This window comes from Pseudorca crassidens, chromosome 8, assembly GCF_039906515.1.
Source record: "Pseudorca crassidens isolate mPseCra1 chromosome 8, mPseCra1.hap1, whole genome shotgun sequence".
Lineage (NCBI taxonomy): Eukaryota > Metazoa > Chordata > Mammalia > Artiodactyla > Delphinidae > Pseudorca > Pseudorca crassidens.
In genome coordinates, this window is record NC_090303.1 from 61,527,554 (window position 1) to 61,552,194 (window position 24,641).

At 40.4% G+C, this 24,641-nt stretch overlaps 2 protein-coding genes and 1 long non-coding RNA gene across 6 annotated transcripts in view; all 3 read right to left on the reverse strand.

Moving 5' to 3' along the window:
* The window catches only part of NOD1 (nucleotide binding oligomerization domain containing 1), a 93,934-nt gene extending 92,112 nt beyond the window's left edge, over positions 1-1,822 (reverse strand). For both annotated transcript variants that reach the window (XM_067746627.1, XM_067746628.1), the window contains exon 1: positions 1,384-1,822. The gene's annotated coding sequence lies outside the window, so the exon portion shown is untranslated. The remainder of the gene's footprint in view (positions 1-1,383) is intronic.
* An 8,781-nt stretch (positions 1,823-10,603) lies between these two features.
* GGCT (gamma-glutamylcyclotransferase) lies at positions 10,604-19,033 on the reverse strand. 3 transcript variants are annotated; one of them, XM_067746654.1, is made up of 5 exons: positions 18,817-19,033; positions 18,037-18,208; positions 13,930-14,075; positions 12,855-12,990; positions 10,604-11,741 (listed from the first exon to the last, which is right to left on the reverse strand). In XM_067746654.1, exons 2-5 carry the CDS (start codon positions 18,175-18,177, stop codon positions 11,598-11,600), a joined length of 567 nt encoding a protein of 188 aa, XP_067602755.1. In that variant the 5' UTR covers positions 18,178-18,208; positions 18,817-19,033; the 3' UTR covers positions 10,604-11,597. The 3 variants fall into 3 exon arrangements, 2 of the variants coding, with proteins under 2 accessions (XP_067602755.1, XP_067602754.1); XM_067746653.1 differs by lacking the exon at positions 18,817-19,033 and adding an exon at positions 18,605-18,726; XR_010945572.1 differs by lacking the exon at positions 18,817-19,033 and adding an exon at positions 18,605-18,782 and having other exon boundaries at positions 11,604-11,741; positions 14,018-14,075.
* Positions 19,034-19,171: 138 nt separating this feature from the next.
* Positions 19,172-24,641, reverse strand: part of LOC137229159 (uncharacterized) — a 70,940-nt gene continuing 65,470 nt past the window's right edge. The window contains exons 5-6 of the long non-coding RNA XR_010945573.1: positions 20,608-20,709; positions 19,172-19,630 (exon numbers count right to left, since the gene is read on the reverse strand). This is a non-coding gene — a long non-coding RNA (uncharacterized lncRNA). The remainder of the gene's footprint in view (positions 19,631-20,607; positions 20,710-24,641) is intronic.

Genomic DNA, 24,641 nt, shown 5'->3' on the forward strand with positions numbered 1-24,641 from the left:
ATGGAGCAACTACTGGCCACTCTCCCTCACCGTGGCTGTACTAAATAAACAATTGTTGAACACAGATCACCACCGCAGTGGCTAGTAACTGCCACTGATGGAGCAGCCACCACGTGCCACCCGCCGTGCCAGGCGTTTGATACACCCTATCTCATTTAACCTCACGACAGAGCTCTTTAGATCCCCATTTTACGAGAAAGAAAACAGGGGTTCAGAGAGATCACATATAACACGCCCATGGTCACGCATCACAGAAGTGACAGAATCTGAATCGGGGCACAGGTTTGATGGGCTCCAAAGCTTGAACTTGAATTTCTTCATTACACAAAAACACAATCTACTCTTCTTAGACCCTTTGGAAGCCCTCTCTTCTCCTAGGCTGTCATTTGTTTTAAATCCACCTTTCTTATCTGCAGTAAAAGTCTGTGTCTCGTCCAGTGGCCCCACTTGCTGAGATTAGAGCTATCTGTCCCCAGGGTGAGAACAGGATAAATCCTGTGCACTCCTAATATCCAAGCTAGAGTTACTATTCCCTGGATGTGGGAAATCTCAGATAGGCGGCTTTTAGGAGCGACAAACCCGACCCTGTGGCAAGCACAGCTGGCTTCATCCTTAAAGCAGAAAACCCAGTAGTTAAGGCCATGGGTTTACTGGCTTCCCGCAACTTAATTTTAAAGGCCAACAACGGAGGCATTTCCCAGAAAGCAGAACTAAAGGGGCATCGTGATCTGGCAATCCTTCTGTTTTTCACAATATGCCAAAAGACTCTATGCATATCTGAGGCTGCATATCTGTTCTGAACACACTGTTCAGGCCACCCTGCCAAGCCTTGTCTCATTTCCCTTCTTTGCATTTCAGGAAGCTGGAGGGAAGTCCACTGCCCCCTCCCCAGGGTCACGCAAGACACTGGGAGCAGCCGGATCCGTCTGCAGGCTGTACTCCATCAAGGCCCCTGCCGGCCTTTCCACCTTCTCTTGGCAGCCACACTTTGGTCATTGTTGCTCAACGCTGAACGCACAGTGGAATCAGCTGGGGATACAGAGGCCTGGGTCCCACCCCCAGGGATTCTGATAGATCCAGCCTGGGCATCTGAATTTTACAAACGCCCCAGGTGATTCTAAGATACAGACAGGATTGAGAAACTCTGCCCGGACCACCGTGGGATAAACGATTCCCCTAACACTGAAGTTCATCCCCCCGAACTTTCGTGGCATGCCACAAACTCCCGGGTTTCTCCGCCTTGCTCCACCCGGGGCTCTTCTAGAGCAGCTTTGAATCCCGTCCGCTCGCAGCATGACGCCTCCCTGCTCCTCCTCCCTCGCAGCGCCCAGGACCCCAGAAAACTTGTGCCCCGCGCGACCCACCCCCGTCGCTGGGACTTACTTGGTCGCTAGGTGTGCAGACCTCGCAGCAGCAGGGAGCAGCAGACCTCGCAGGGAGCGAGAGCCTGATGCGCCGGGAGGGCGCGAGCGGGAACGCTGAGACTGGGGAACGCCGAGACTGGGGAACGCCGGGCCGGGAGCGCGCGGCGCCCGCAGCTTCACCAGGACCGGGGAGGGAGCAGCCGCGGCACCGGCTGGGAACGGGAACTGGCCCGACCGCAGCGAAGGCCGCGCCCCTGTGGCCGCGCCCCGAGCCTCTGCGGCCTGCGCGGGGAAGGCGAGGCCGGGCCCGGGCAAGCGAGTCGGGGTCGGCGGGGCGGCCGCTCGCCCGGACCGGGCGGGGGAAGCCGGGAGAGGCGGCGCGCAGAAAGTAGCCCGGGGCAGCCGAGAGGGGCGGTCCCTGCCCCAGCAGAGCAGCCACGCCACCGCTCAGGCCGAGCGGGCAGGCCTGAGAGCTCGCCCAGGGGTGACACATCGCGAACTAGACGCCAGCTCGGTCTTCGCCTCCGCGAGCCTAGGCCCGTCCCCTTAAATGAGCCAACCGGAGGCAGCAGCACCTGAGCAAGATGGTGAAACGCCTGTTAAAACGTTAACAAGTGCTCCCGGGTGAAACTCGCGTTAAAACGTGACACCTGCTCCCCGGTGAAAAGTAGCTCAAAATCATCAAGCCTTTTACGACAGAGCATATACTTCGATTTACACTTTTTAAAATGTAAGCTTTTCTTCATGTCCTTAAATCTCTTCTTGGCAGTGTACGTTTTATAGTCTATACATTATGCTGTGAAGACCTGTAAGGGACTTTTTAACATGCTAATACCTTTCGCAATAAAATGTTTTTTAAACGTTTTAAATGGAGAATCTACATAAGGCATAACGATGCTATAAATAAGTTGTCACATTCACACTAGAGTACATTCAATCACATGACCACATATGCTCATGAATATTTAGATTACCATCAAAGGCTGCCTTCTGATAAAAGTTTGTTCGTAACTCAAAAGCGAAACTTTGCAAACGTAAACTTGATGGGCTACCTTGTGCAAACTTGTAAGCTCCAATATAGAGATGCTAAAGATACCAATTCCTCCAGTTTATACCCTTACAGGAACCTCTGGTAGAAAAATTACAAAATTTTTCTTTTCTCTAGGATTCTGGATTTTATCTTCCATATCTTTTAAACTCATATTTTCCATATCCTGTTTCTCTGGCTGCATTCTGAATAACTTCTCAGTTGTCTTTCCATCAATCAATTCTTTTGTGGCTATTCCAACCCCGCTGTGTTACTCATCTGTGTTAGGCGGAATACTCCCTACACCTGGAACCTGTGAATATGGCAAAGGAGAATTAAAGTAGCAGGTGGAATTAAGGGTGCAAATCAGCTGACCTTGAGATGGGAAGATAATCATGGACTATTGGTATGGGCCCGATGTAATCACAAGGGTCCTTATAAATGGAAGAGGGAGGAAGAAGAAGGAGAACTAAAGAGATAGCAGCCTGAGAAGGATTTGGCCTGATGTTGCTGGTTTTGAAGATGGAGGAATGGGTCTATGAGCCAAGAAATGAGGGTGGCTTCTAGAAGCTGGAAAAGGCAAGGAAGTGGGTTCTCCAGTAGAGCCTCCAGAAGTAATACAGTCCTGCTAACACTTTGATTTTAGCCCATTGAGACTCACTTTAGACTACTGACCTCCAGAACTGTAAGATAATAAATTTGTGTTGTTTTAAGCCACTAACTTTGTGGTAACTCGTTACAGCAGCAATAGGAAACCAATACACCATCCATTTAAGTTCTTAATTTCAACAATAATATATTTTCTAAGAGTGTTTTGGTTCTATTTCTAATTTTCTTGGTCATTTTTAATAGTCTCCTGTTCTCTACTGATTCCATCACTTAAAAAATTCATAGTTATTTTTGTTTTTAATTAAACTTTTTATTTGGGCTAATTGTAAATTCACATGCAGCTGTAAGAAATAATGCAGAGAGACCCTTATATCCTTAACCCAATTTCCCTTCATGGTAACATCTTGCAGAACCAGGCTGTAGGCATTGGTACAGTCAAAATACAGAACACTTCCACCACTACAACGATCCTTCATATTGCCCTGTTTTATCATACCACTCCCTCATTAACCCCTGACAATCACTAATCTGTTCCCCGTTTCTATAATATGTCATTTCAAGAACATTATATAAATGGAAGCACACGGTATGTACCAGGATTTTGTGATCTTGTTTTGGGATTGTTTTGTTCACTCGGCATAATTCTCTGGAGATTCATCTAGGGCATTGCATATATCAATAGTTCTTTCTTTTTTATTACTGAGTAGTATTTCATGGTATTACCACAGGGATGCCACAGTTTAACCATTCACATGTTAAACAACATTTGGATTATTTCCTGTTTTTGGCTATTATGACTAAAGCTGCTATAGACATTAAACTACAGGTTTATATGCAAACATAAGTTTTCATTTCCCTGGGATAAATGTCCAGGAGTGCAACTGATAGGTCATATAGTAGTTGCATGTTTAGTTTAAGAAACAGCCAAACTCTTTTCCACAGTGGCTGGACCATTTACATTCCCAACAGCAATGTCTAAGTGATCCAGTTTCGCAACACCTTCGTCAGCATTTGGTGTTGTCACAATGTTTTATTTTAGCCATTCTGATAGGTGTGTAGTGTATCATTATAGTTTTAATTTGCTAATGATGTTGAACACCTTTTTATGTGCTTACTTGCCATCTGTGTCTCCTCTTGGGTGGAATGTCTCTTTGTCTTATTCATTTATTAACTCAATTGTTTGTTTTTTTACTGTTGAGTTTTGAAAGTTCTTTATGTATTGTAGATAACAGCCCTTTGTTAGATATGTGATTGGCAAATATTTTGTCCCACTCCAAGCTTGTCTTTTCATTCTCTTAATAGGATCTTTCACAGAGCAAACATTGTAAATTTTGATGCTCCCTAGCTTCTGTTTTTCCTTGTATGGATCATGCTTTTGGTATTCAGTCTAAGAACTCTTTGAAAAACCCTAGATGTTAAAGAATTTCTCCTTTCTTTCCCCAAAAGTTCAGTTTTATGTCAGGCATTTGAGTTAATTTTGAGTTAATTTTGAAATGAGACTTAAGGTTAATTTTATTATAATTGTTACTTTTGCCTATGGATGTCCAATTGCTGCTACAGAATCACCGTTGAAAAGCTATCTTTCCTCCATTAAATTACCTCTCCACCTTTGTGTGGGTCTATTTCTGGGTTCTCCATTCTGTTCCATTGATCTGTGTGTTTATCCCTCTGCCAATACCATACAATCTTGAATTGGGTCGATGGATTCCTACCATTTTATTCTTTTTTTTTCAAAGTTGCTTTACCTATTCTAATTCCTTTGCCTTTCCATATAAATTTTAGAAAAATAATCTTGCTGGGATTTTGATAGGAATTGTGTTAAACCTGTGTTGGAGAGAATTGACATCTTTATTATATTAAGCCTTCCAAACCATGAACATGGTATGCCTCTCCATTTATTTAGATCTTTGATTTCTTTCATCAGTGTTTTGTAGTTTTCAGTATACAAGTCTTACACGTTTGGTTAAGTTTGTGCTTAAGTATTTCCTTTAAAAAAAGTGTATATGTTGTTGGTAAGAATGTAAAATTGTTCAGCCAACGCGGGAAACAGTTTGGCAGTTCCTCAAAAAGTTAAACATAGAATTACCATATGACCCAGCAATTCCACTCCTAGGTATAAACCCAAAATAAGTGACAAGAGGTACTGAAAAATATATATGTACACACATGTTCATAGCAGCATTATTCACAATAGTCAAAAGGTGAAAACGGTCCAAATGTCCATCAATGGATGGATAAACAAATCGTTATACACATACGATAGAATATTATACAGCCACGAAAAAGAATGAAGTGTTGATACATGCTACAGTGTTGATAAGCCTCAAAGATATTATGCTAAGTGAAAGAAGTCAGACATAAAAGGTCACATATTTTATGAGTCCTTTAATATGAAATAACCAGAATAGGTAAATTCATAGGGACAGAAAGTAGATTGGTGTTTGCCAGGGAATGGGGGTGGGGGAGGGAAGAATGGATGTGTGGTTCCTCTTGGGGTGATGGAAATGTTTTGGAAGTAAATAGTGATGGTGGTTGGACAACATTGTGAGTGTATTAAATGCTACTGAGTTGTTCACTTTCAAATGGTTAATTTTATGTTATGTGAATTTCATCACAATTAAAAAGTTACAGTTAAAAAAAAGCAATTGTAAATGGTATTATATTTTTAATTTCCGTGTCCAAGTATATAGAATACAATTGATTTTTGTATGTTTATCTTGTAAACTGTGACCTTGCTGAACTGACTTCTTGGTTCTAAGGGATACTTTTTTATAGATTCCTAGGGGTTTTCTACATAGATAATCATGTCATCTGTACATAGAGACTGTTTCATTTATTTCTTTCCCATCTGTATGCCTTTCATTTCCCTTTCTTGCCTCACTACACTGGTTAGAACTTCCAGTACTATGTTGAATAAGAATAGTGAGAGCAGACATCCTTGCCTTGTCCCCAGTTTTAAGGGAAAAGCATTCAGTCTTTTACTATTATAATGTTAGCTGTACGTATTTGATAGATGCTCTTTATCAAGTTGTTGATGTTCCCTTCTGTTCCTATTTTTCTGAAGAATTTTTTTATCATAAATGGGTATTGAATTGTGCCAAACACTTTTATGCATCTACTGATGTGATCACATGATTTGTAATAATAGTTAAAATACAGTGGATTACTTTGATTGATGTTCAAGTATTGAACCAGACTTGCAGCTCTGGAATAACCCGCCTTGGTCATGGTATAGAATTCCTTTTATGTATTGCTAAATTCTATTTGCTAGTCTTTTTTTAAAGAATCTTTGAATCAATATTCATAAGGGATATTGGTCTGCAGGCTTATTTTTGTTTGGTTGGTTTTTTCTACTGTGCCTGGTTTTGGTATACTGACTTCACTAGCTTCACAAAATGAACTGGTAAGGGTTACCATAATGCCCCCTGTCTCTGGTAATTTTCTTTGCCCTGAAACCTACTCTATCTAATATTAATAAAGCCACTCATTCTTTCCTTTGATTAATGTTTGCATCATATATCTTTTTCTATCCTTTTATTTTCAAGCTGCTTATATTGTTATAGTTGAAGTGAGTTTCTTGTAGACAGCATAAATAAGGCTGGGTCATGTTTTTAATCCACTCCACCAGTTTCTGTGTTTTAATTGGTGTCTTGAGATCATTTACACTGAATGTACTTAATGATATGTTAGGGCAGCGGTCTCCAACCTTTTTGGCACCAGGGACCGGTTTCGTGGAAGACAATTTTTCCATGAATGGGGGGCGGATTGTTCAGGCGGTAATGCAAGCGATGGGGGGGCTGGTTCAGACAGTAATGGGAATGATGGGGAGCAGCAGATGAAGCTTCACTTGCTGGCCCACTGCTCACCACCTGCTGTGTGGCCCAGTTCCCCAGGGGTTGGGGACGCCTGTGTTAGGGTTTTGGGGTTTTGTTTTTACTTTTGGCTGCGTTGGGTCTTCACTGCTGCACGCAGGCTTTCTCTAATTGCGGCAAGCGGGGGCTACTCTTCACTGCAGTGCGCGGGCTTCTCACTGCAGTGGCTTCTCGTTGCGGAGCATGGGCTCTAGGCGCACTGGCTTCAGTAGTTGTGGCACGTGGGCTCAGTAATTGTGGCTCACAGGCTCTAGAGCGCAGGCTCAGTAGCTGTGGAGCGTGGGGTTAGTTGCTGCGTGGCATGTGGGATCTTCCAGTACCAGGTTTCAAACCCATGTCCCCTGCATTGGCAGGTGGATTCCTAACCACTGCACCACCAGGGAAGCCCCTATAATTGTTTTAAATAGTACCTCTACACATATTCAGAACCACAACTCACAGTATTTTAATTTTTGCTTCAACCATTATGTAAGAAACTCAAGAGAAGGAAACTCTATTGTATTTATCCATACTTTTGCTTACCATGTTATTTTTTTCCTTTCTGATGTTTCCAAGTTCCTTCTTTTATCATTTCCTTCCTGTTGAGAGAACTTCCTTCAGTCATTCTTTCAGGGTAGGTCAGTTGGCCACATATTTTCCTAGTTTTTCTTCATCTGAGAATGTCTTGATTTTTCCCTTCATTCTCAAAGGCTATTTTCACTGGATTCTGGGTAGACAGTCCTTTTCTTTCAGCACTTGAAAAATGTGCCACTTCCTTCTGGTCTCGCTGGTTTCTGATGAGAAATCTGGTGTAATTGAAATTGTTTTTCTCCTGTAGGTAAGGTATCATCTCTTACTTGCTGCTCTCAAGAATTTTTGTCTTTAGTGTTCAGAAGTTTGACTACAATGTGTCTGGTGTGGTTTTCTTTGGGTTTATGTTTGGAGTTCACTCAGATTTCTCTTTTCTTTTTAAATGTTAATTACTATTTATTAGACAACAGCTGTATACCAGCCATTGTGCTGGGCATTTTATGTACACTATTGCTAATCCCATCCACAAACTTGGGAGTTAGGTGTCTGTTAGGTTAAACCATGTGAGACTGTCATGGCTTCATTAAACTTCTTTAATCTGTAGGTTTGTGGCTTTTGCCAAATTCAGAATGTTTAAACCATTATTTCTTTGGTCACTTTTTCAGCCTGTCCTCTCCCCTCTCCTTCTGAGACTCCCATGACACAAATGTTAGATCTTCTGTTATATCCCCACAGGTCCCTAAGGCTCTGTTTTGTTTTTTGTTTTTTTTTTTCAGTCTGTTTTCTCTCTGCTTTTCAGACAAGGTTAATTTCTATTGTTCTGTCTCCCAGTTCATTGATTCTTTCCTCTGTTCCCTCCATTCTGCTGTTGGACCCATCCTCTGAGTTTTTAATTTCACTGTAATTCTACTGTATTTTTCAGTCCTAAAATTTCCATCTAGTTCTTCTTTATATCTTCCGTTTCTTTACTGAGAATGTTTGTGTTTTCATTTGTTTCAAACACATTCCTCATTGCTCACTAAAGCATTTTTATGATGTCTGCTTTCAAATCTTTGTCAAATAATTTTAACATATCTGTCATTGTCTGTTTTGGCATCTACTGATTGTCTTTCTTCATTTAGTTTGAGATCTTCCTGGTTCTTGGAATGATGAGTGATTTTTCAGTTGAAGCCTGGACATTTTGGAAATTATGAGACTCTGGATCTGATTGAAATCTCCTATTTTAGCCGGATTATTCTGAAACCATTCCAGCAGAGGAAGGTGTGGGCCACTGCCTCGATACTGCTAAATGGAGGTAGAAGTTCAGGTTCTCACCCAGCTTCTGGTGTCACCCAAGGGAGGGTCCACCTTGTTACTACGGAGGGGAGGTAGGAGTCTCAGCTTCCCACTAGGTCTCCACAGATACCTCCTTGGCTGGGAGTAGGAATGCCTCATTACTGCCCCCTACATGGCCTTCACTGACACCACAGGGAAGGGTGGCTTTGTTACCACTGGGCAATAAAGTCCTAATCTGTCACTTGGTCTCCGCTGACACCACCCAGCAGGGACAGGGAGGGGCACCTTGTTACTGCCAGATGGGGTTTTAAGTACAGGCTCCTCACATGGTCTCCACTGACACTACTGGGGTTGGGGGGGAAGGGGAGTGATTGTTACTGCTGGGCGGCTCCCTACTCAGCCTTTTCTGACACTACCCTGGCAATGCTGGTGGGGGACAGGGTTAGGGTGCCTTGTTACAACCTGGCAAGGGTGGAAGTCCAGGCTTCCCTCTTGAACTTTTGCTGGCTTGGGTGGAGGTGAGGGTTCTAGTTTTTCTCCATGGTGTTTGGCTGTGGTAAAGCACTTATTCTCTAAGTTTTATCTGGCTAGACTGTCCATTTCCCAGTCCTTTGGCTAGACAGCAGCTTTTCTTGTTTGTTTGTTTGTTTGTTTTTCATCTCTGCTCATGCTCATTGGTGCTTTCAGGTTGCTGGCTTCTTCAGCTAGAAGTCTGAGATGCATGAGGCAAAAGAAAATCCAGGGAATTCAGCACCATGTCATGCCTTGGGTCCTAAGGTCTCTAGCTGTTCTGCTTGTTTTATATATTATGTTCAGGGATTTTAGTTGTACTTAACTAAAGGAATAGGGAAGAGTATGTCTACTCCATCTTCCCAGAAGTCAGTCTCTAAATATACTTATATTCTGTTTTTGATCATTTCAATATCCTGAAACCTTAGGGATGTAAATTTGTTTTTTCTGTTCTCATTCATAGTGTATCATTTTCCTTATTATTATCTTTTAAATTTTTAAGTGGAAAACCTGAGAACCTGAATTAGGATCGCTTTCTTCAGAGAGGATTTGCATCTATCTCTGCTGGGAGCCACCAGGCTTACTAACTGGGGACTGTTTTAGTTCTCTTCAAGGGTCCTGGTTTCATACAGAATTCTCAGGTTCAGTTTTCCTGTCCTGCAAGGGTTAGTCATATAATTCTGGGGCTATTATTGGCAAGGATATCTGGGCCATTTGTTTACCATTACTGTCTAGCCTTTCAGCTCACTTTATCTTCTTTCTTTTTGTGGGAGAGGGGCTGGTACAACTGCAAGATTTTCCTTATTTTCTTTGAAGTCCAGAAATGCTTTTCAAAAACTATGTTTGCTATAGTATATCCAGGAGCTGGTTGTATTGTGGTTAGAGGGCCAAAATCACTGGTAGAAATGGAAATTCCTTACATATGACATTTGCTAGTACTACCTGGAAAACAACTGGAAAAATAGTCATGATTAACAGATTTTTGTTAAAAGGCCAGACACGAAGATTTTATTGTTAATGTTTTAAATTCCTTAATGAAAGCTGTCATTTTAGGTAGGAGAGACAGATTTTAGAATAATATGCAATTTTTAGTACCTACAGCACAACTGAGCCTTGCTTATTATATTACCATAACTGTGTTCTGGGTCACAGACAAACTTGGTCTTTTGGGGAGGAGTTAACAACTATCGAAAACTGGAATACTGGAGGGTATACTTGAAAACAGTGAGGTGTAACAGCTATGAAACATGGTCAAACCTGTAGTCTATGGCTCAGCCTCACGACAGAATTGCAGCTGTAGCTGAAAAGTCCTTTGGTCCTTCTTCCCAAGAGTAAAAACCAAATCTTTGTTTTATGCTGCTGTGGCTTGTTCCCTCTCATTCTAATAACCTGTCTGGAAGGTCCAGCTCACTGCATTCCACAGAGACATAAGAGAATTTTTGATAACCAGTGTTGTTTTATTCATGACTCGTCTTTCTTCCACTTATTCAGTAAGTAAATTTAAGAAGGTGACCATTTCTTGGTAAGCCAAGAATCAAATTCCAGTTTCCAGGAAACACATTTCCCTCATAATCGTGACCCTTCTACTTTAAAATCTTGTTCCAAGGATAGCTCTGTACAAACTTAATTCTTCAGTAAGAACAATAATGATTGCTAATACTTATTATATGCCAGGCTCTGTTCTAAGCTTATATATATATATACACTCCTCAAAACAATCCTAAGACATAGAAATTTGGGCTGTCCTCAGTCTGCAGGCAAGGAAGCTGAGGCACAGTCATATAATCCAAAGTTTCCCAGCTAGAAAGTGCTGGAACTGACAGTCGATCCTCGGCTGTCTGGTTCCAGAGTCTGTGCAATTATCCTTTAGTATAGATTGGCTATAGACCAAGACCAGATCCAGTATGTGTGATGATGTGAGTCTCTCTAACAAAATGAAATGTAGTATTTTAGTAGGGACTATAGGTGAAACCATAAATACATTTATTCCTCTAAGAACAGTATGCCATCTTTTAAATTTTGAAGTTGTTATAATCAATTGCTTCTGCAGTTTGCTTGCTCTTAGTAAGCTAAGAAAAAATCCCAGAGCAGAGTGATTTACCAGCACCATCCTTAAGTTGCAAATCTACCCTTTATCACAGAGCAAAAATACACTTCAGATCAACTCAATAAAATAACTTTAAGGGTTCACAGAAGGAATACTCACATCTACTTGTCATGCATTCCAATGCCGCAAGGCCCCCTTTTCAATTGTCTAACTCCTATCCTGGCCTTTTTATAGCCTGAAAACAAGGAATCACCCAAGTGAGATACCCCTTCAGAACACTGTTGAAAATATATTAAACAGAGAGATATCCCAGATTCCCGTTCTAAATGTTAAAAATGTATTAGCATATAGAGAAAATATCTGTAGACGTATTCTATTAGGTTCTAATGAGTTTTTGCTTCCCCCTTTTTGATAATGTCTTCAATTTCTTCTGAGACCTTTCCTTTGTAGTCATTTGGTTCTATTGCGTTTAACTTCTTTTGATAGTCCGGTGGCAAACCATTCTCTTTTGCACCCAGGCAAATCACCTAGAAATGGTTAAAATAAACAAAAAACCCTTTAGTTAGGAACATAATTTAATTTAGTACACCACAGCTTTATTTGTAGTATCAAAGTATGAAATATTAGCTTTCCGATAACTCTGGAATAAACAATTCTAGAACAAAATGGAGGGATAGTCATTCCTCTCACAATGAGCATGAAAGTGCAGGGAGTTTTCAAAGCCACAAGATCCACCCTTACGGAAGAGCAATTGTACTCAGTAATATGATTTAAAATGTTCTTATATTAAGAGAAAAACTTATTGTACAGAATTTGCATGATTTTTTAAGAAACAAACACCATTCGCCAAAACAATTTCCAGTTTACAGGTAGCAGTTGTAGTTGAATCCTGGAGTCTACTCTACCTCTGAATTAGACGTGAGGGAATAAATAGCAAGTGTGTCCAGTGGTACTTCCCAGATCCATACCAGGCTTAATTCCTCTAGGGTCCTTCTAGAAAATTCCAGATTAGGCCCAGGAACTGGGTCACCCTCTCCAGGTATCATGTCCTGACTGGGCCTGCCAACAGGTACCTAAGTTTGGGTTTCTGAAAAGGGATGTTGGACTCTCTATCCTGAATTCTTTTCTGGTGCTTGAGGGAGTGGTATCCCTGATTCTGAAAAGCAGTGTGACTTATTTTTCCCTCCATCTGGAAATGGAAAACATTTCAGCAGTAGGAAATATATTTTTTACCTACAAAAATGAATCTTGGTGTTCATGAAATACTGTTTTATGGAGGAAGAAAAAAATGATTATAAAAGCATGGGTATAGAATAACTCTACAAAAAATACACACATACATGCTATTTTCTACTTTAAAAAAGTAAAAAACATGTCTAGAATTATGACTCAAATACATTTCTACAAGCTTTTTTTCTAATAAATGATGTTTTAGGGACATATTTCTATCATTATAAATAAATCTGAACATTTAGTTATTCGGTAAATAAATATCATTTTTGTATTAAAAAACATTTTGATTAAAATGAATTGTACATGTAGAATTTAAAACACACAAAACCTTTTAAAAACAAGATATTCTTTAGTTTAGCTCAGTAAAAATTAACAAAGTCTTTGTAAGTAGTTAGTTAAAAGGATACCTTTTTATACTGGGGTGATGGGGGAACACGCTCATAATTTGTCATCTGATAACTTCGACAGGTTATTTCTTTTCCTTCTTGAGTAGAAACATTAACTTCTATTGGGACATACATTCCACTTTTAACCCCTTCTTGCCTGAAACCAGAACAGTCAAATTTTAATCATACTTGACTTAGCCAAGTTAGTTTACCAGATTAAAAATTTTAAATATTTATGGATGTACTTGCTCCCTGTATATTTTGGGATAGAGCAGAAGTATCACCGCATCAAAAGGAAGTTTAGCCTTTCAGTTAGAAAGCTGGAGACTTACTATTACTGGGTATGCTTCTAATAGACCTCTATATTTAGCCTATCTAAAAACATGCTTCAGTGTAGTTATTTCAAGCTTTGTAACACTGAAACATTGCTCTCTAGGCTACAAAAACGACTGTGTGCTGACAGCAAGAGAATATCCACCCAGAGAAAAGTAGAGAGGATGGCTCATTCCTGTTTGCAAGTGAAGTAAAGTATTAAGCATGTCAGATGATTGTCTGCTCTTCTCAAATCCTACTCTTCTCTGCCACTTTCTTTGCATTAAATGCTCTGCCACACAACTCTTGAGTTCTATTTATAAAGCGCATCAAAGCATTTCTAATATGTTTTGAAGTTTTTACAAATGATTATTACTGTTTTTACTGATTCAACTGCCACCTTAAAGAATTATTTTTTAAAAACTAATAAAAACTGAGCTTTTGAAATCAATAAAAGTATATAACAATTACAAAAATCTTCATGCCTTCTCACAATATGAAACTACAAAGATATTTTTATTAAAAAACAAATAGAATGAAAATAAGGACTTCTATCAATTATAGAAGAGATTACAAATGTCTCCCCAAATCTCAATCAGAGAGTGTGACCCTTCTAGGCTTTTCTTTTTAGGAATGAACATTATACCTTTTAGGTTAACTCTAAAGTATAAAGAATATGTCCGTAGTATATGGTTTTGAAAAACCAACACATATATACACATCCTTGCATATGATCCACTTTATAAATTAGTAATTATTTAACTTTTAATTAGAAGTCACCTACTTATCTAGAGAACTTAAATTGCTTTTGTTCATTTTCCATACTACTCCCCATACTTCATCGCCAGGACTTTCAAAAATGGTGGCTATACCTCCATGCCAAGTTTCACTAGTTTTGCCTTGGGGATTGCCAAAGTCAAGCTTAAAATCCTACAAAGGAAACCAAAGTGATATGATCAGTATCCACGTGAACCAAAATTTCCTTCTTCAAAATAAAAAAAGATTTACCTTGAACTCCATGCAACTAAAACAAACTTTGAGTTCCTTCTGTTAAAAATACAAAGATAAACGACCAAGGACCCAGATCTCAAGGACTATAATTTTTCATATTTTTCTTTAAAAATGAACTGTATACTGAATATGTACACGTATCTTACCATAAACAAGAGGCTTAAAAGGGAAAATAAATCCCATAATCCTGAGGCCTTAACACAGCTATCTTTATTTTTGAAAACTACTTCCCAGCCCACTTACATAGATTTTAACTTAGAGACAATCATAGTGTACATAATTGTTGAAGCTGGGTGATGGCTACCTAAGGGTTATAACATTCTTCCCACTTTTATGTATGTAAGTGTATCCTATTAGCATTATTTTTTTTGTCCTAAGGGAGCTGGCATTTGAGGGTGATCTGTACACTTATAAATTTAATATTCCTGAATTGTATTAACATATCTATAATAATGATAAGAGCAGCTAACACTTACTGGAAAATTACTGGGTTCTATACACTGTGCTATGAGCTTTGTATGGACTTTTTAAAAATCCTGTCAACAACTTTTTATACCCATTTAACAGAAATAAAAACTGTGGCTTAAAAAGATTAAGCAACTTGCCTAAGGTCTCACAACTAATAAGTAATGGAGTCAAGGTTTCGAGTTTAGTTTCCTCCCTCACAGAGATGAGTAATCAAAGGACACAGCCAGGAAGATTAAAAATCCTTACTTGGCTGTTTGGTCTAAGAAGATTTCTTTCCATCTTTCCAGAGCTTAGCTTCCTTAATGATTAAAAAAAAAAAAAAAAAAAAAAGGTTAGACTAGATAATAAATCTAAGGTTTATATTTTATCTCTGTCACCTTTATTTTCTTAAAAACCTGTCAGAATTTCACAAAAAAGGTCGGTTTGAGTGACCCGTACCTTCAATTGGTATACTGGATGTTCTAGGACCAGGTATGCCTGACAGGACATCAGGGGATCTGATAAAAGTTACAACCACACTAGGAACTGGTTGTCTATTGTTAAATCCAATAGACAATTTTCATTCCTTGTCTTGCTCTACTTCTCAGCTGCTTCTGACATCATTAACCACCAGGTCTTGATCTGACTCCTTTCTTTTAGGCTGTTCCTTGATCTCCTCAATCCCCTTTGCCAACTCCTTCTCCACTACCTGCTCTTTAAATGTTGGTGTTTCTGAGGGCTCAGTTTAGGCCCTTTTCTCTGTTCAGCAGTTTGCTCAGGACAATCTCATCCCCTCCAATGGCTTCAAATACCATCCAATATTCCAGTCGTCTTCTAATCCAGCTCAGATCTCTCCTCTGAGCTTCAAAAATGCTTAGAATATAGTGAGTAGTTAATGAATGTTCACTAGTATTTTTCTGCTCACTTGGATATACAACGAGCATCTCAAACTCAGTACAGCTGACCCTTGAATAACACGGGTTTGAACTACACAGGTCCACGTATACGTGAATTTTTTTCAATAAATATAGCATCTATATTTTCCTTTTACATATCATCAAATTAACTAAGTATGGGGAAAAGTTCGAGTAGAGATTAAAATAGAGAATATGTGGCATCAAAAGAACTAGGGTCTGAGTCCTGATTCTATCCAAACTTTTTCAGCTTCCTGCCCTTGGGTGAGTCATGTATCAATTCCTTTGTTTTTGAGGTAGAGATGGCAGTTCTGATTTTCGGCTGGGTGAAGGGTCGGCACCACTAATCCCGGCATTGTTTAAGGGCCAAATACATGTCCAAACTGAGCTTGATTTTCCCTCCCAAACTAATTCTCCTCTTCATTTCACAAACATCACCGTCATCTACTCTGTTGCGTCAAAAACCTTAGTCATCCCCATTATCTCCTCTTCCTTTCACAATCAATCACCAAGGCCTAACAGTACTCACTCCTAAATATCTCCCAAACCCAGCTACCCTCCACTGCTACCACTGCAGGGTACCATTATCTTTAGCATGGACTGCTGCAAAAGCTTCCTAACTGGGCTCCCTACATCCACTGCTTCCAATCCATTTTCCATAGCAACCAGAACCAGCTTCAAAGATGTAAATCTGATGTTTCATTTGCTTAAATTTGGCAGAGGTCCTCTCATTGGTCTCAAGATAAAGACCCAAGCCTTCTCTGGCCTCTGTGGTCCTCTAAAATGTGGCCCTTCCCGACCTCTCTAGTCTTCATGCTACACCCTCTCCTCACACACTAGATTCCAGCCACACTAGCTGGAAGGTCCAGCTTTTTTCTTTCCTGAGGTCTTTGGTCCCTGCTGTTCATTCTATCTGTTTGCTTCCCCCCTCCCCAGTCATTCAGGTCTCAGTTTAAAAGTCACATTTTCAGGAATGGCTTTACTGAGCATCCCGGTTAGGTCAGGTCCCCAAGTCATACACTTCCATAGCACCTTGAATGGATCCTTTAAAAAAAAAAAAAGATTTCACTTTTTTTTAGAGCAGTTTTAAGTTCAGAACAAAACAGAGAGTAAGGTATAATATATCTCCTTTTAAGACTGACCATACCTGTGACGGAATAATCATTTGCTTGATAGCTCTTTGCTGCATTCCAATTATAAACCATCTGAACTTCTTTCCCACGTTTGGGGAATTCCCTGCCTTATGAGTTTGGGGGCAGACAGTGTTCAGAGCCTGACTCCCATTTTTGAAGTTTCAAATGCCAGAAGTTGGTTCTCCCAGCTTTTCTTGAAGTCAGGGCATGGGCACGTGGCCAAGACTTAGCCAATCAGGACACCCACCTAGGGCTTTGAATTAGAAACTAGTGACCCAGGGAAGCAAAAAAGTCCACGTTGGTGGTGGCAACCAGATTTGGGTTTCAGGAACTCGGAGATGTAGTGACAGTAGCAGGCAGGGTCCAGCGCAGGTGATGCACAATGCAACGTCCATGTTTACCAAGCTTAGCGGCGATGCAACAGTGGCCCCCTGGGCTGGTTCTGTTGGTGTGATACTGGCTGTTTTAGAGCTTCCCTTTTATGCCTGCTTGTTTTGTCAGCTTTGTGGTCCTACCTTCCTGGTCATTCTGTGAGCTCTTCAAACGGCCTTTCAACACATTCTTTTTCTGCTTGAATCAGCCACTTCTGTTGCTTGCTACTAAGAACCCTGACAACGATAGCAGAGACCATGTTTGTTTGGTTCAACAATGTCAAAAGGTTTGGTACATAACTTGTTCGAGTGTCTCTCCTATAGACTGGGAGGTCCTGAAAGCAGCCAGCTTTACTCAATCATCTTTGTATCTCCAGGTAAGTGCTGGAAGAATACGCACTACATGAATAAATGGACTGTACTAAGAGCAATGATTCTTACCAAGGCAAGCGAAGGTCCATCCAGCCACTTGATTTAACTGAGCACAGCCCTTACTGTGAATAAGAAACGGCTCCAGCTTTCAGGACCTCTCAGATCGGGAGCAAAAGGCAGGTAAATGGATTTTTACAAAACCAGGTGACAAGTCCTGGAGCAAAGTGGGGTACAGAACAGAAAGCAACTGATTCCCTGACTTGGGTCAGAGAAGGCTTCTCAGAGGGACCAACCGAATGGATTCTGTGATGATGCCCCTAAATCAGTGGCCAAGGGAGAGGCGCTGGGATCTGGGCAGAACGCGCAGCTGGTGAGAACGTCAGGAGAGAGACGTCAGGGTAGCCTGGGAGGCACAGGTGCCAGAGTAGCACAGCTCAGCAGGGGTCAAGCACAGGGCTGAGGGCGAGAGCGACCGGCCCGGGGTCGTGCAAGGAACCCTGATGTACTTTGAGCAGAAAGAGCTGCATTCCCGGCCCAGTGCTGCCAACAAGCGGCGAAGAGAAAGCGAGTTCTCGAAATCCTGGCTCCTGCGTCTGCAGAGGGGGGCAGAGGCCATCGCAGGGGCCGGGAGGAGAGCACTGACCTGCAGGCGGGCCACGCTGCAGAACACGGCCGAGGGGTTTCGGAGGTGGATCCGCTCCGTCAGCAGGTTGCTGCCATAGGCGAAGTAGAGAAAATTCTCCCCTTCCTGCCTCCGGAGGTCCTCGCCGCCCGAGTTCGCCATGTCCCGCCGGACGCCTGCACGGACCTGGGATCTGTAGCAGGAGAGTGAGGCGAGGACGAGCATAGCTCGGTGGCCGACGACCCCAGCCCAGGAAGCGCGGCGCCGCGCAGCCTTAGAGCTTAGGGGAAAGGCGGGAAGCTGGGGCCGGGCGAGTCATCTGCGACCACTCTTCTGAATGGCTGCCAGTACCCAACGCTGTGAGTTGCTCCCTCTGATTGGCCAGCCCACCGCCTCCTCTCCGCTCGCTGCTTGGACTTTGCAATACTCTGCCCTGAGGCGACCCAGGGCTGATTCCACATTGGACCCGCTCCTCTGTTGTCCCGCCCCCGTGTTCAAGGCTCCCTCTGATTGGCTCCCTCTTCGCGGGGACGGGTCAGGTCCCCCATTTGCGGGTCGTAGCTCGCCGGTCCTGGCCAGATTTTCTTACCTTTGGGTGGCTCCTGCGTGGTTCACTGGCAGTGTGTGCTCTTTAGGGAATTTTTTGTCCATTTAAGATGAAACAGCAGCTCTGGCCATGCCCCCCACGGTCCATAACCCAGCAGGTCGTCCCTGTCCCGCTCTCTGCTTTTGGAATCGGGACGTATATTCACTCCCACACGCTGGTACCCGCACCCCTAGCCCTGATCACCTCCCTGATACCTTTTCTAAGGACGCTTGGCTTCCTGGAAAAGCTCCTCTGAGTGTCAGGGGCTCCCTTCCCTGGTGGAAGTAGCGTGCAGCGTTCAAATCACGACGCTTGCTGTTTACTTGGAAGCCTAACCTCCGGCACTTCTCGTTTCTGGTTCCTCCTTTTTTTTTTTTTTTTTTTTTGGTTTTCTTTTTAAACATCTTTATTGGAGTATAATTGCTTTACAACGTTGTGTTAGTTGCTGCTGTATAACAAAGTGAATCATGATATGATATATGATACATGATACATATATCCCCATATCATACATCCCCATATCTCCTCCCTCTTACATATCCCTCCCTCCCACCCTCCCTATCCCACCCCTGTAAGTGGTCACAAAGCACCCAGCTGATCTCCCTGTGCCATACGGCTGCTTCCCACTAGCTAGCTGTTTTACATTTGGTAGTGTATATATGTCCATGCCACTCCCTCACTTCGTCCCAGCTTACCCTTCCCCCTCCCCGTGTCCTCAAGTCTATTCTCTACGTCTGTGTCTTTATTCCGGTCCTGCTCCTAGGTTCTTCAGACCATTTTTAGATTCCATATATATGTGTTAGCATACGGTATTTGTTTTTCTCTTTCTGACTTACTTTACTCTGTATGACAGTCTCTAGGTCCATCCACCTCACTACAAATAACTCAATTTCGTTTCTTGTTATATCTGAGTAATAGTCCATTGTATGTATGTGCCACATCTTCTTTATCCATTCATCTGTCGATGGACACTTAGGTTGCTTCCATGTCCTGGCTATTGTAGATAGAGCTGCAATGATCTGGTTCCTCCTTTAAAATAGAGATTATAAGATGTTATGATCACAATTACATAAGTTATGATCACCTATCTCCTAGGGTTGGTGTAAGTATTAAAAGTAACTTTGTTAATGTTATTAGGTGCAAAAGCTCCAGTGTAACGATATAGAAGTATTGTGTAATAACAATGACATAAAAACTCTATATTGTTAACTTTGAAATGAAAATATTAATATGAACTCAGGGCCTAGAAGCAATGACTATCCTTGAAGCAATGACTATCCAGATGTTGATCTCTAAATACCACTTTTCCACTAAAAGGTACCAGGGCTCCTTAGAGAAACGGCTGATGTCAGTCGGGTCAAGAGCTGAGAAATAACAGGAGCACTTAGGACATCATGTGACAGAAAGTCAGGAGGTATTAAAAAACAAGGTCCTTTGAAAAGAACACAGAAGCTAGCTTGAAGGAATGCCCGCTGGCCAAAGTGAGAACAATTTGAGCATCAAAATTAATAACCGCAATTTATTTAAAATGTCAAACATAAAATTCATTTCCACTAAAGTGTAAAGCAAATCTAAAAAAACAACAGTTTTAAAAAACTTCCTTTGCCATACTACTGGCAGTGACTATCACACCAACTCTTTACTCTGAAAAGTGGTAATTTAAGAAAATTACCATTTATCCTGCTTTTCTAGCTGCAGCTGTATTCAGGGTAACCAAATGGCCCCAGTTGATGAGGAAACTGTTCTCTTTACAAAAACATGCCAGCTAAATAATGTAAAATGAAGGACAGGATTAGAAATTCACCATTTTGCAGTCCCTAGTGGAATAATTGATTCATGCCAGGATCATCAATGTGACCAATTGGTGAGAGTGAGATAGGGAACAGGATATTCACATAGAGCCAGGGATTATGTGCCAATCATCAGGGAAATCCATAATGACAATGGAGAAATCTGGCCGCTTCCCACCTTAACCTAGATCAATCTTACCAGTAAAATGGACCAACCTGACATTATGTGTCTCCTGATGTGATACAGTATGAAGCACCAGCATCATTTGAGAAGTATTGTTTCCAAAACTCTTTAACCTCAGTATAATCAAGCAGGAACTACAAGGATAGAAGTAGACAATCAGAAAAATCCAGAACAAATGGTGAGACATCCTGCAGAACAAATGGCTCAATTTCTTAAATTAACTCAGTGCCATAAAAAAAAAAAAAGAAAGAAAGAAGAAGAGAAATAAAGCAGTACTGAGGGAGGGCTGTTTTGATTAAAAGAAACCTAAGAAACGTCGTAACCAAATACAATGGCTTGTCCTCGGTTCTGATTTAATAAACCAGACATAAAAGATATTTTGTGAGCAATTGGAGAATCTGAATACAGACTAAAACATTAGATTATATTAGACAGTTGTTTTTTTTATTAGGTATGATAATGGCATTGTGCTTATGTAGAAAAATATCTCTTTTTAGATACACATATTGGTGTATTTAGGGGTAAAATGTTTGCTATCTATACTTTTAAATAATTCAGAAAAATTAAAATATGGAAAGTGTTAAATGTGAAACTGAGTACATATATGGATGCTTGTTTTATTATTCTTTTCTATGTATTTGAATCTTTTCATGTTAAAAATTCAAAAAAGAAAAGTGGTGATATAGGTAAAGCACTTGACATAGTAAGCATTCAATACTAAATTTGTTTTTATATAATCTGCAAATAGGAAGGTTCATACCTTCTCCTGACCCCCAAACATTAAGGCAGAACTTGACATACATATTTGGTCATTTCAGTAAGCAAGTTGCCTTCCTTGACAAGATAGCCCTCTATTGCACCATGAATTCCCAAGGTCTCTGCTTCGGAGCACTACCGTTTAAAACATGCGTCTGTGTTTTAAACTGCTTTCAACATTTAAAATGTATTTATTATTTAATTAATTATTTTTAAGGTATTTTACTTCTTTTCTCTTCCTACACTTCTCACTAATTGCTTAATTTTATGGTGACTGATTTTTCTCAACACTATTCTGTGAAAATTTTCTGAAGTTAAACATTGATGTTTCCTCAGACACGGAAAATCTTTTCTTACCCCAGTGAAGCATTTTATTTAGCTTCCCCATGTTGGTTGCCATGTACTGACCCCTGTTGGCCAACAAGAGTCAGTAGGTAACAAGGGGTTTTGTCTTTTCAAATTTAACCAAAATAGATAACCAACAAGGAGCCACTGTATAGCACAGAGAACTAAAGTCAATATTTTGTAATAACCTATAAGGGAAAAGAATCTGAAAAAGAATAGATATATATGTATGTATAACTGAATCACTTTGCTGAACACCTGAAACTAACACAACATTGTAAATCAACTATACTTCAATAAATATTTTTTTTAATTTTAAAATTAAGAAAAGTTTTTAAACTTTTTTAAGAAAGCAAAGCACACTTAGGAAAAAAAGAACAAATTTAACCAAAGCCTGGTTAATATTAGTTAACATTCATTGAGTGCTTATTAAATGCTGGTCTAAACTCTTACATATATTAGTTCATTTAATCCTGAAAGTGGTCCTATGCAGAAATTACTAATATATCCTCATTTTACAGTTGAGGAAACATATGTGCAGTAGGTCAACTAACTTTCCCCAGGCTGTAGTTAGCGATGACTGAAGCAGAGATTAAGCAATCTGATTCTAAAGTCATCACTGGGTGTTGCTTCCCAAATTTCTCATATTGTAAAGCCCTCATGGTCTAGATATAACTGGTTATTAATAGCTCACTTTCAAATACAATCTCTATCATATCTATAAGGACACTATGAAATAATTGTACTAGCATCCAATTACTTGATAATAAAGGTAATGAGGTCAGATTTCCTCTAAATGCCATCTTTTAATCCAGTGGTCTTAAAGTTTTTGGTTGTATCATTAAAATTTTTGAGCACATATTCTCTCTATATAATAATATATATAAAACTATATATATGATATAATATCCACAAAATAGAAATTTAATCTGGACTCTGCTTTTCTGTGGAGATGGGTTAAGGGTGAGAATCACATGAAGACAGCACAGACGTGGGTTTGGGGAGTGGTGAGTAGTTCAATTTCAATAGAGCAATGGATTTATATCAGGAAATGGGAGACAAGTCTGGAAGGAGATTAGCATAGTTGATGGGAGGGCCTTGAATTTTCACTCAGAAGTTCATACTATTTGGTGGTCAAAGGGGAGACTTTTTTTTTGCTTTTGAGCCCTCTCCTGCACCTTTGGAAACTCCTTCTTGTGGCTGTGTGTAGGATGGCCTGGGAGTGGGTAGGATGGGGAGATGGCTGAGTGCTGGATGTAAGTTCACTGCAGTAGGCAAGGTCATGAAAGCCTGAACTGGGGCAGTAATTATGTAGGGGAAATGAAGGGATGCAAGGGGGTAAAGACATAGTCTTTTAATTTTTTAAAAAATTTTTTATTGTATCACTCCTTTGAGTAGAAACCTTCAGAGGCTGCCTGCTGTTTATCATTTTATCAAGTTCAAGCCCTTGTGCAAGCCTTTATTATCTGATTCCATTCTGTCTGGCTGGTCTGATTTCTCAGGTGATAGTAAACCCACTGGAGGTGGGGACCACACTTTATATTTCTGTATACCTACAATGCTTACTACAGCAGAGATGAATAGTAAATACTTGCTGATTAATTGAACCAGAGTCAAAATCTCCCCTACCCTTTGCACAGGCTCCCAAATCTTTTTTTCTCTTTGATTTTTTCCAGCTTTCCTTGATATACTGAGAGGCACTTCAGCTCTGAGTTATTTTAAAATTTATACTAATGCTCTAACATATGGGATCCTGTGTAAATTTTATTAGCCATAGTAGTATTTATGTCTCCTCCCAGCTTATGGTCTGGCATATGACAGGGAAACATGTCAGAATATGTTAAACCCAAAATGGTTTTTTGGTTGTTTTTTTGTTTTGTTTTTTACTTTTTGGCTGCACCTCGCAGCATGTGGGATCTTAGTTCCCTGACCAGGGATCGAACTCTCACCCTCTGCAGGGGAAGCTCAGAGTCCTAACTGCTGGACCGCCAGGGAAGTCCCCAAAATGTTTTTTTTGGGGGGGAAAAAAAGAATAGTAAAACTCCAGGAGGCAGTAATTTCTCAGTAATTTGATAGATTTGATAGTTAATCTGTATTCTTGTTTTGAGATTAACCCTGAAAAGTAGTTCCAATAAAGTTTATTATTTAGTGCTTGGGTAAATGGTCTCTTTTGATACCTATCTCTATGTCTATTTATATCTATAACAATACACTTTGGAAAGGCATCCACCAAACTGCTAACGGCGCTTACCTGTGGGAAGGGAAATGGCACTGGGAGGGGAGCAAGTTGAACAAAAAGCTTTCATCTTTTCATTCTGTATTCTTTTATTTTTTTTTGCAGGTTTCAGCATGTACTCTTATATTTCTTTTATTATTTAAAAATACATATATTATTAATATTATTAAATTCACATCTTATGTAATTTTAGGTCAATATCTAGAGATCTCATGTCACATGGATAAAAAGAGGTTAATGACTAAATAAATTGCCTAAACAGAAAATGGATGCAGCAAATACATTTCCAAGTTGGCCTACCTCTCAACGCATCAATCAGATAATTAGGTCAGATCAACTCAACCTTGCTCTATGGAAGGATATGATCTCATTCTGCAGGCCCCAAAGCTGTAGAATCTTACGATGCCTATCTGGATGTTCCCTCTTTGCTCTTTGAGATGTCAGTGGATACAAGAACATTTCCCTAATCTGGCATTGAAGAAGGTCTCACATATGTTCTAGGATAATGATCTGTTAGATCCTACTGCCAACCTTAAATCAGTTACAGAAGGTCGTGGAAATATACAGCAATTCAGCTATCTCCATGTTACTTACCACAGGTATATTAGATCCAGAGGACCCATTCTCAAGATTTACTACTGTTAATGTTAAAGTCTGACAAACTGCAGCATAATATATTCATTTTCTCAGCTTATATGTCCATGTTATTTCTAACACTTTAAATTCAGC

Coding starts and splice junctions, on each gene's coding strand:
- GGCT (XM_067746653.1), bottom strand. CDS start 18,666: ATGGACAAAAAATTCCCTAAAGAGCACACACTGCCAGTGAACCACGCA. Junction 18,209..18,604: donor CACGCAGGAGCCACCCAAAG/GTAAGAAAATCT, acceptor CTCCTGCTACAG/ATCCCAGGTCCGTGCAGGCG. Junction 12,991..13,929: donor AATTTAAGTTCTCTAGATAA/GTAGGTGACTTC, acceptor TTCTGGTTTCAG/GCAAGAAGGGGTTAAAAGTG.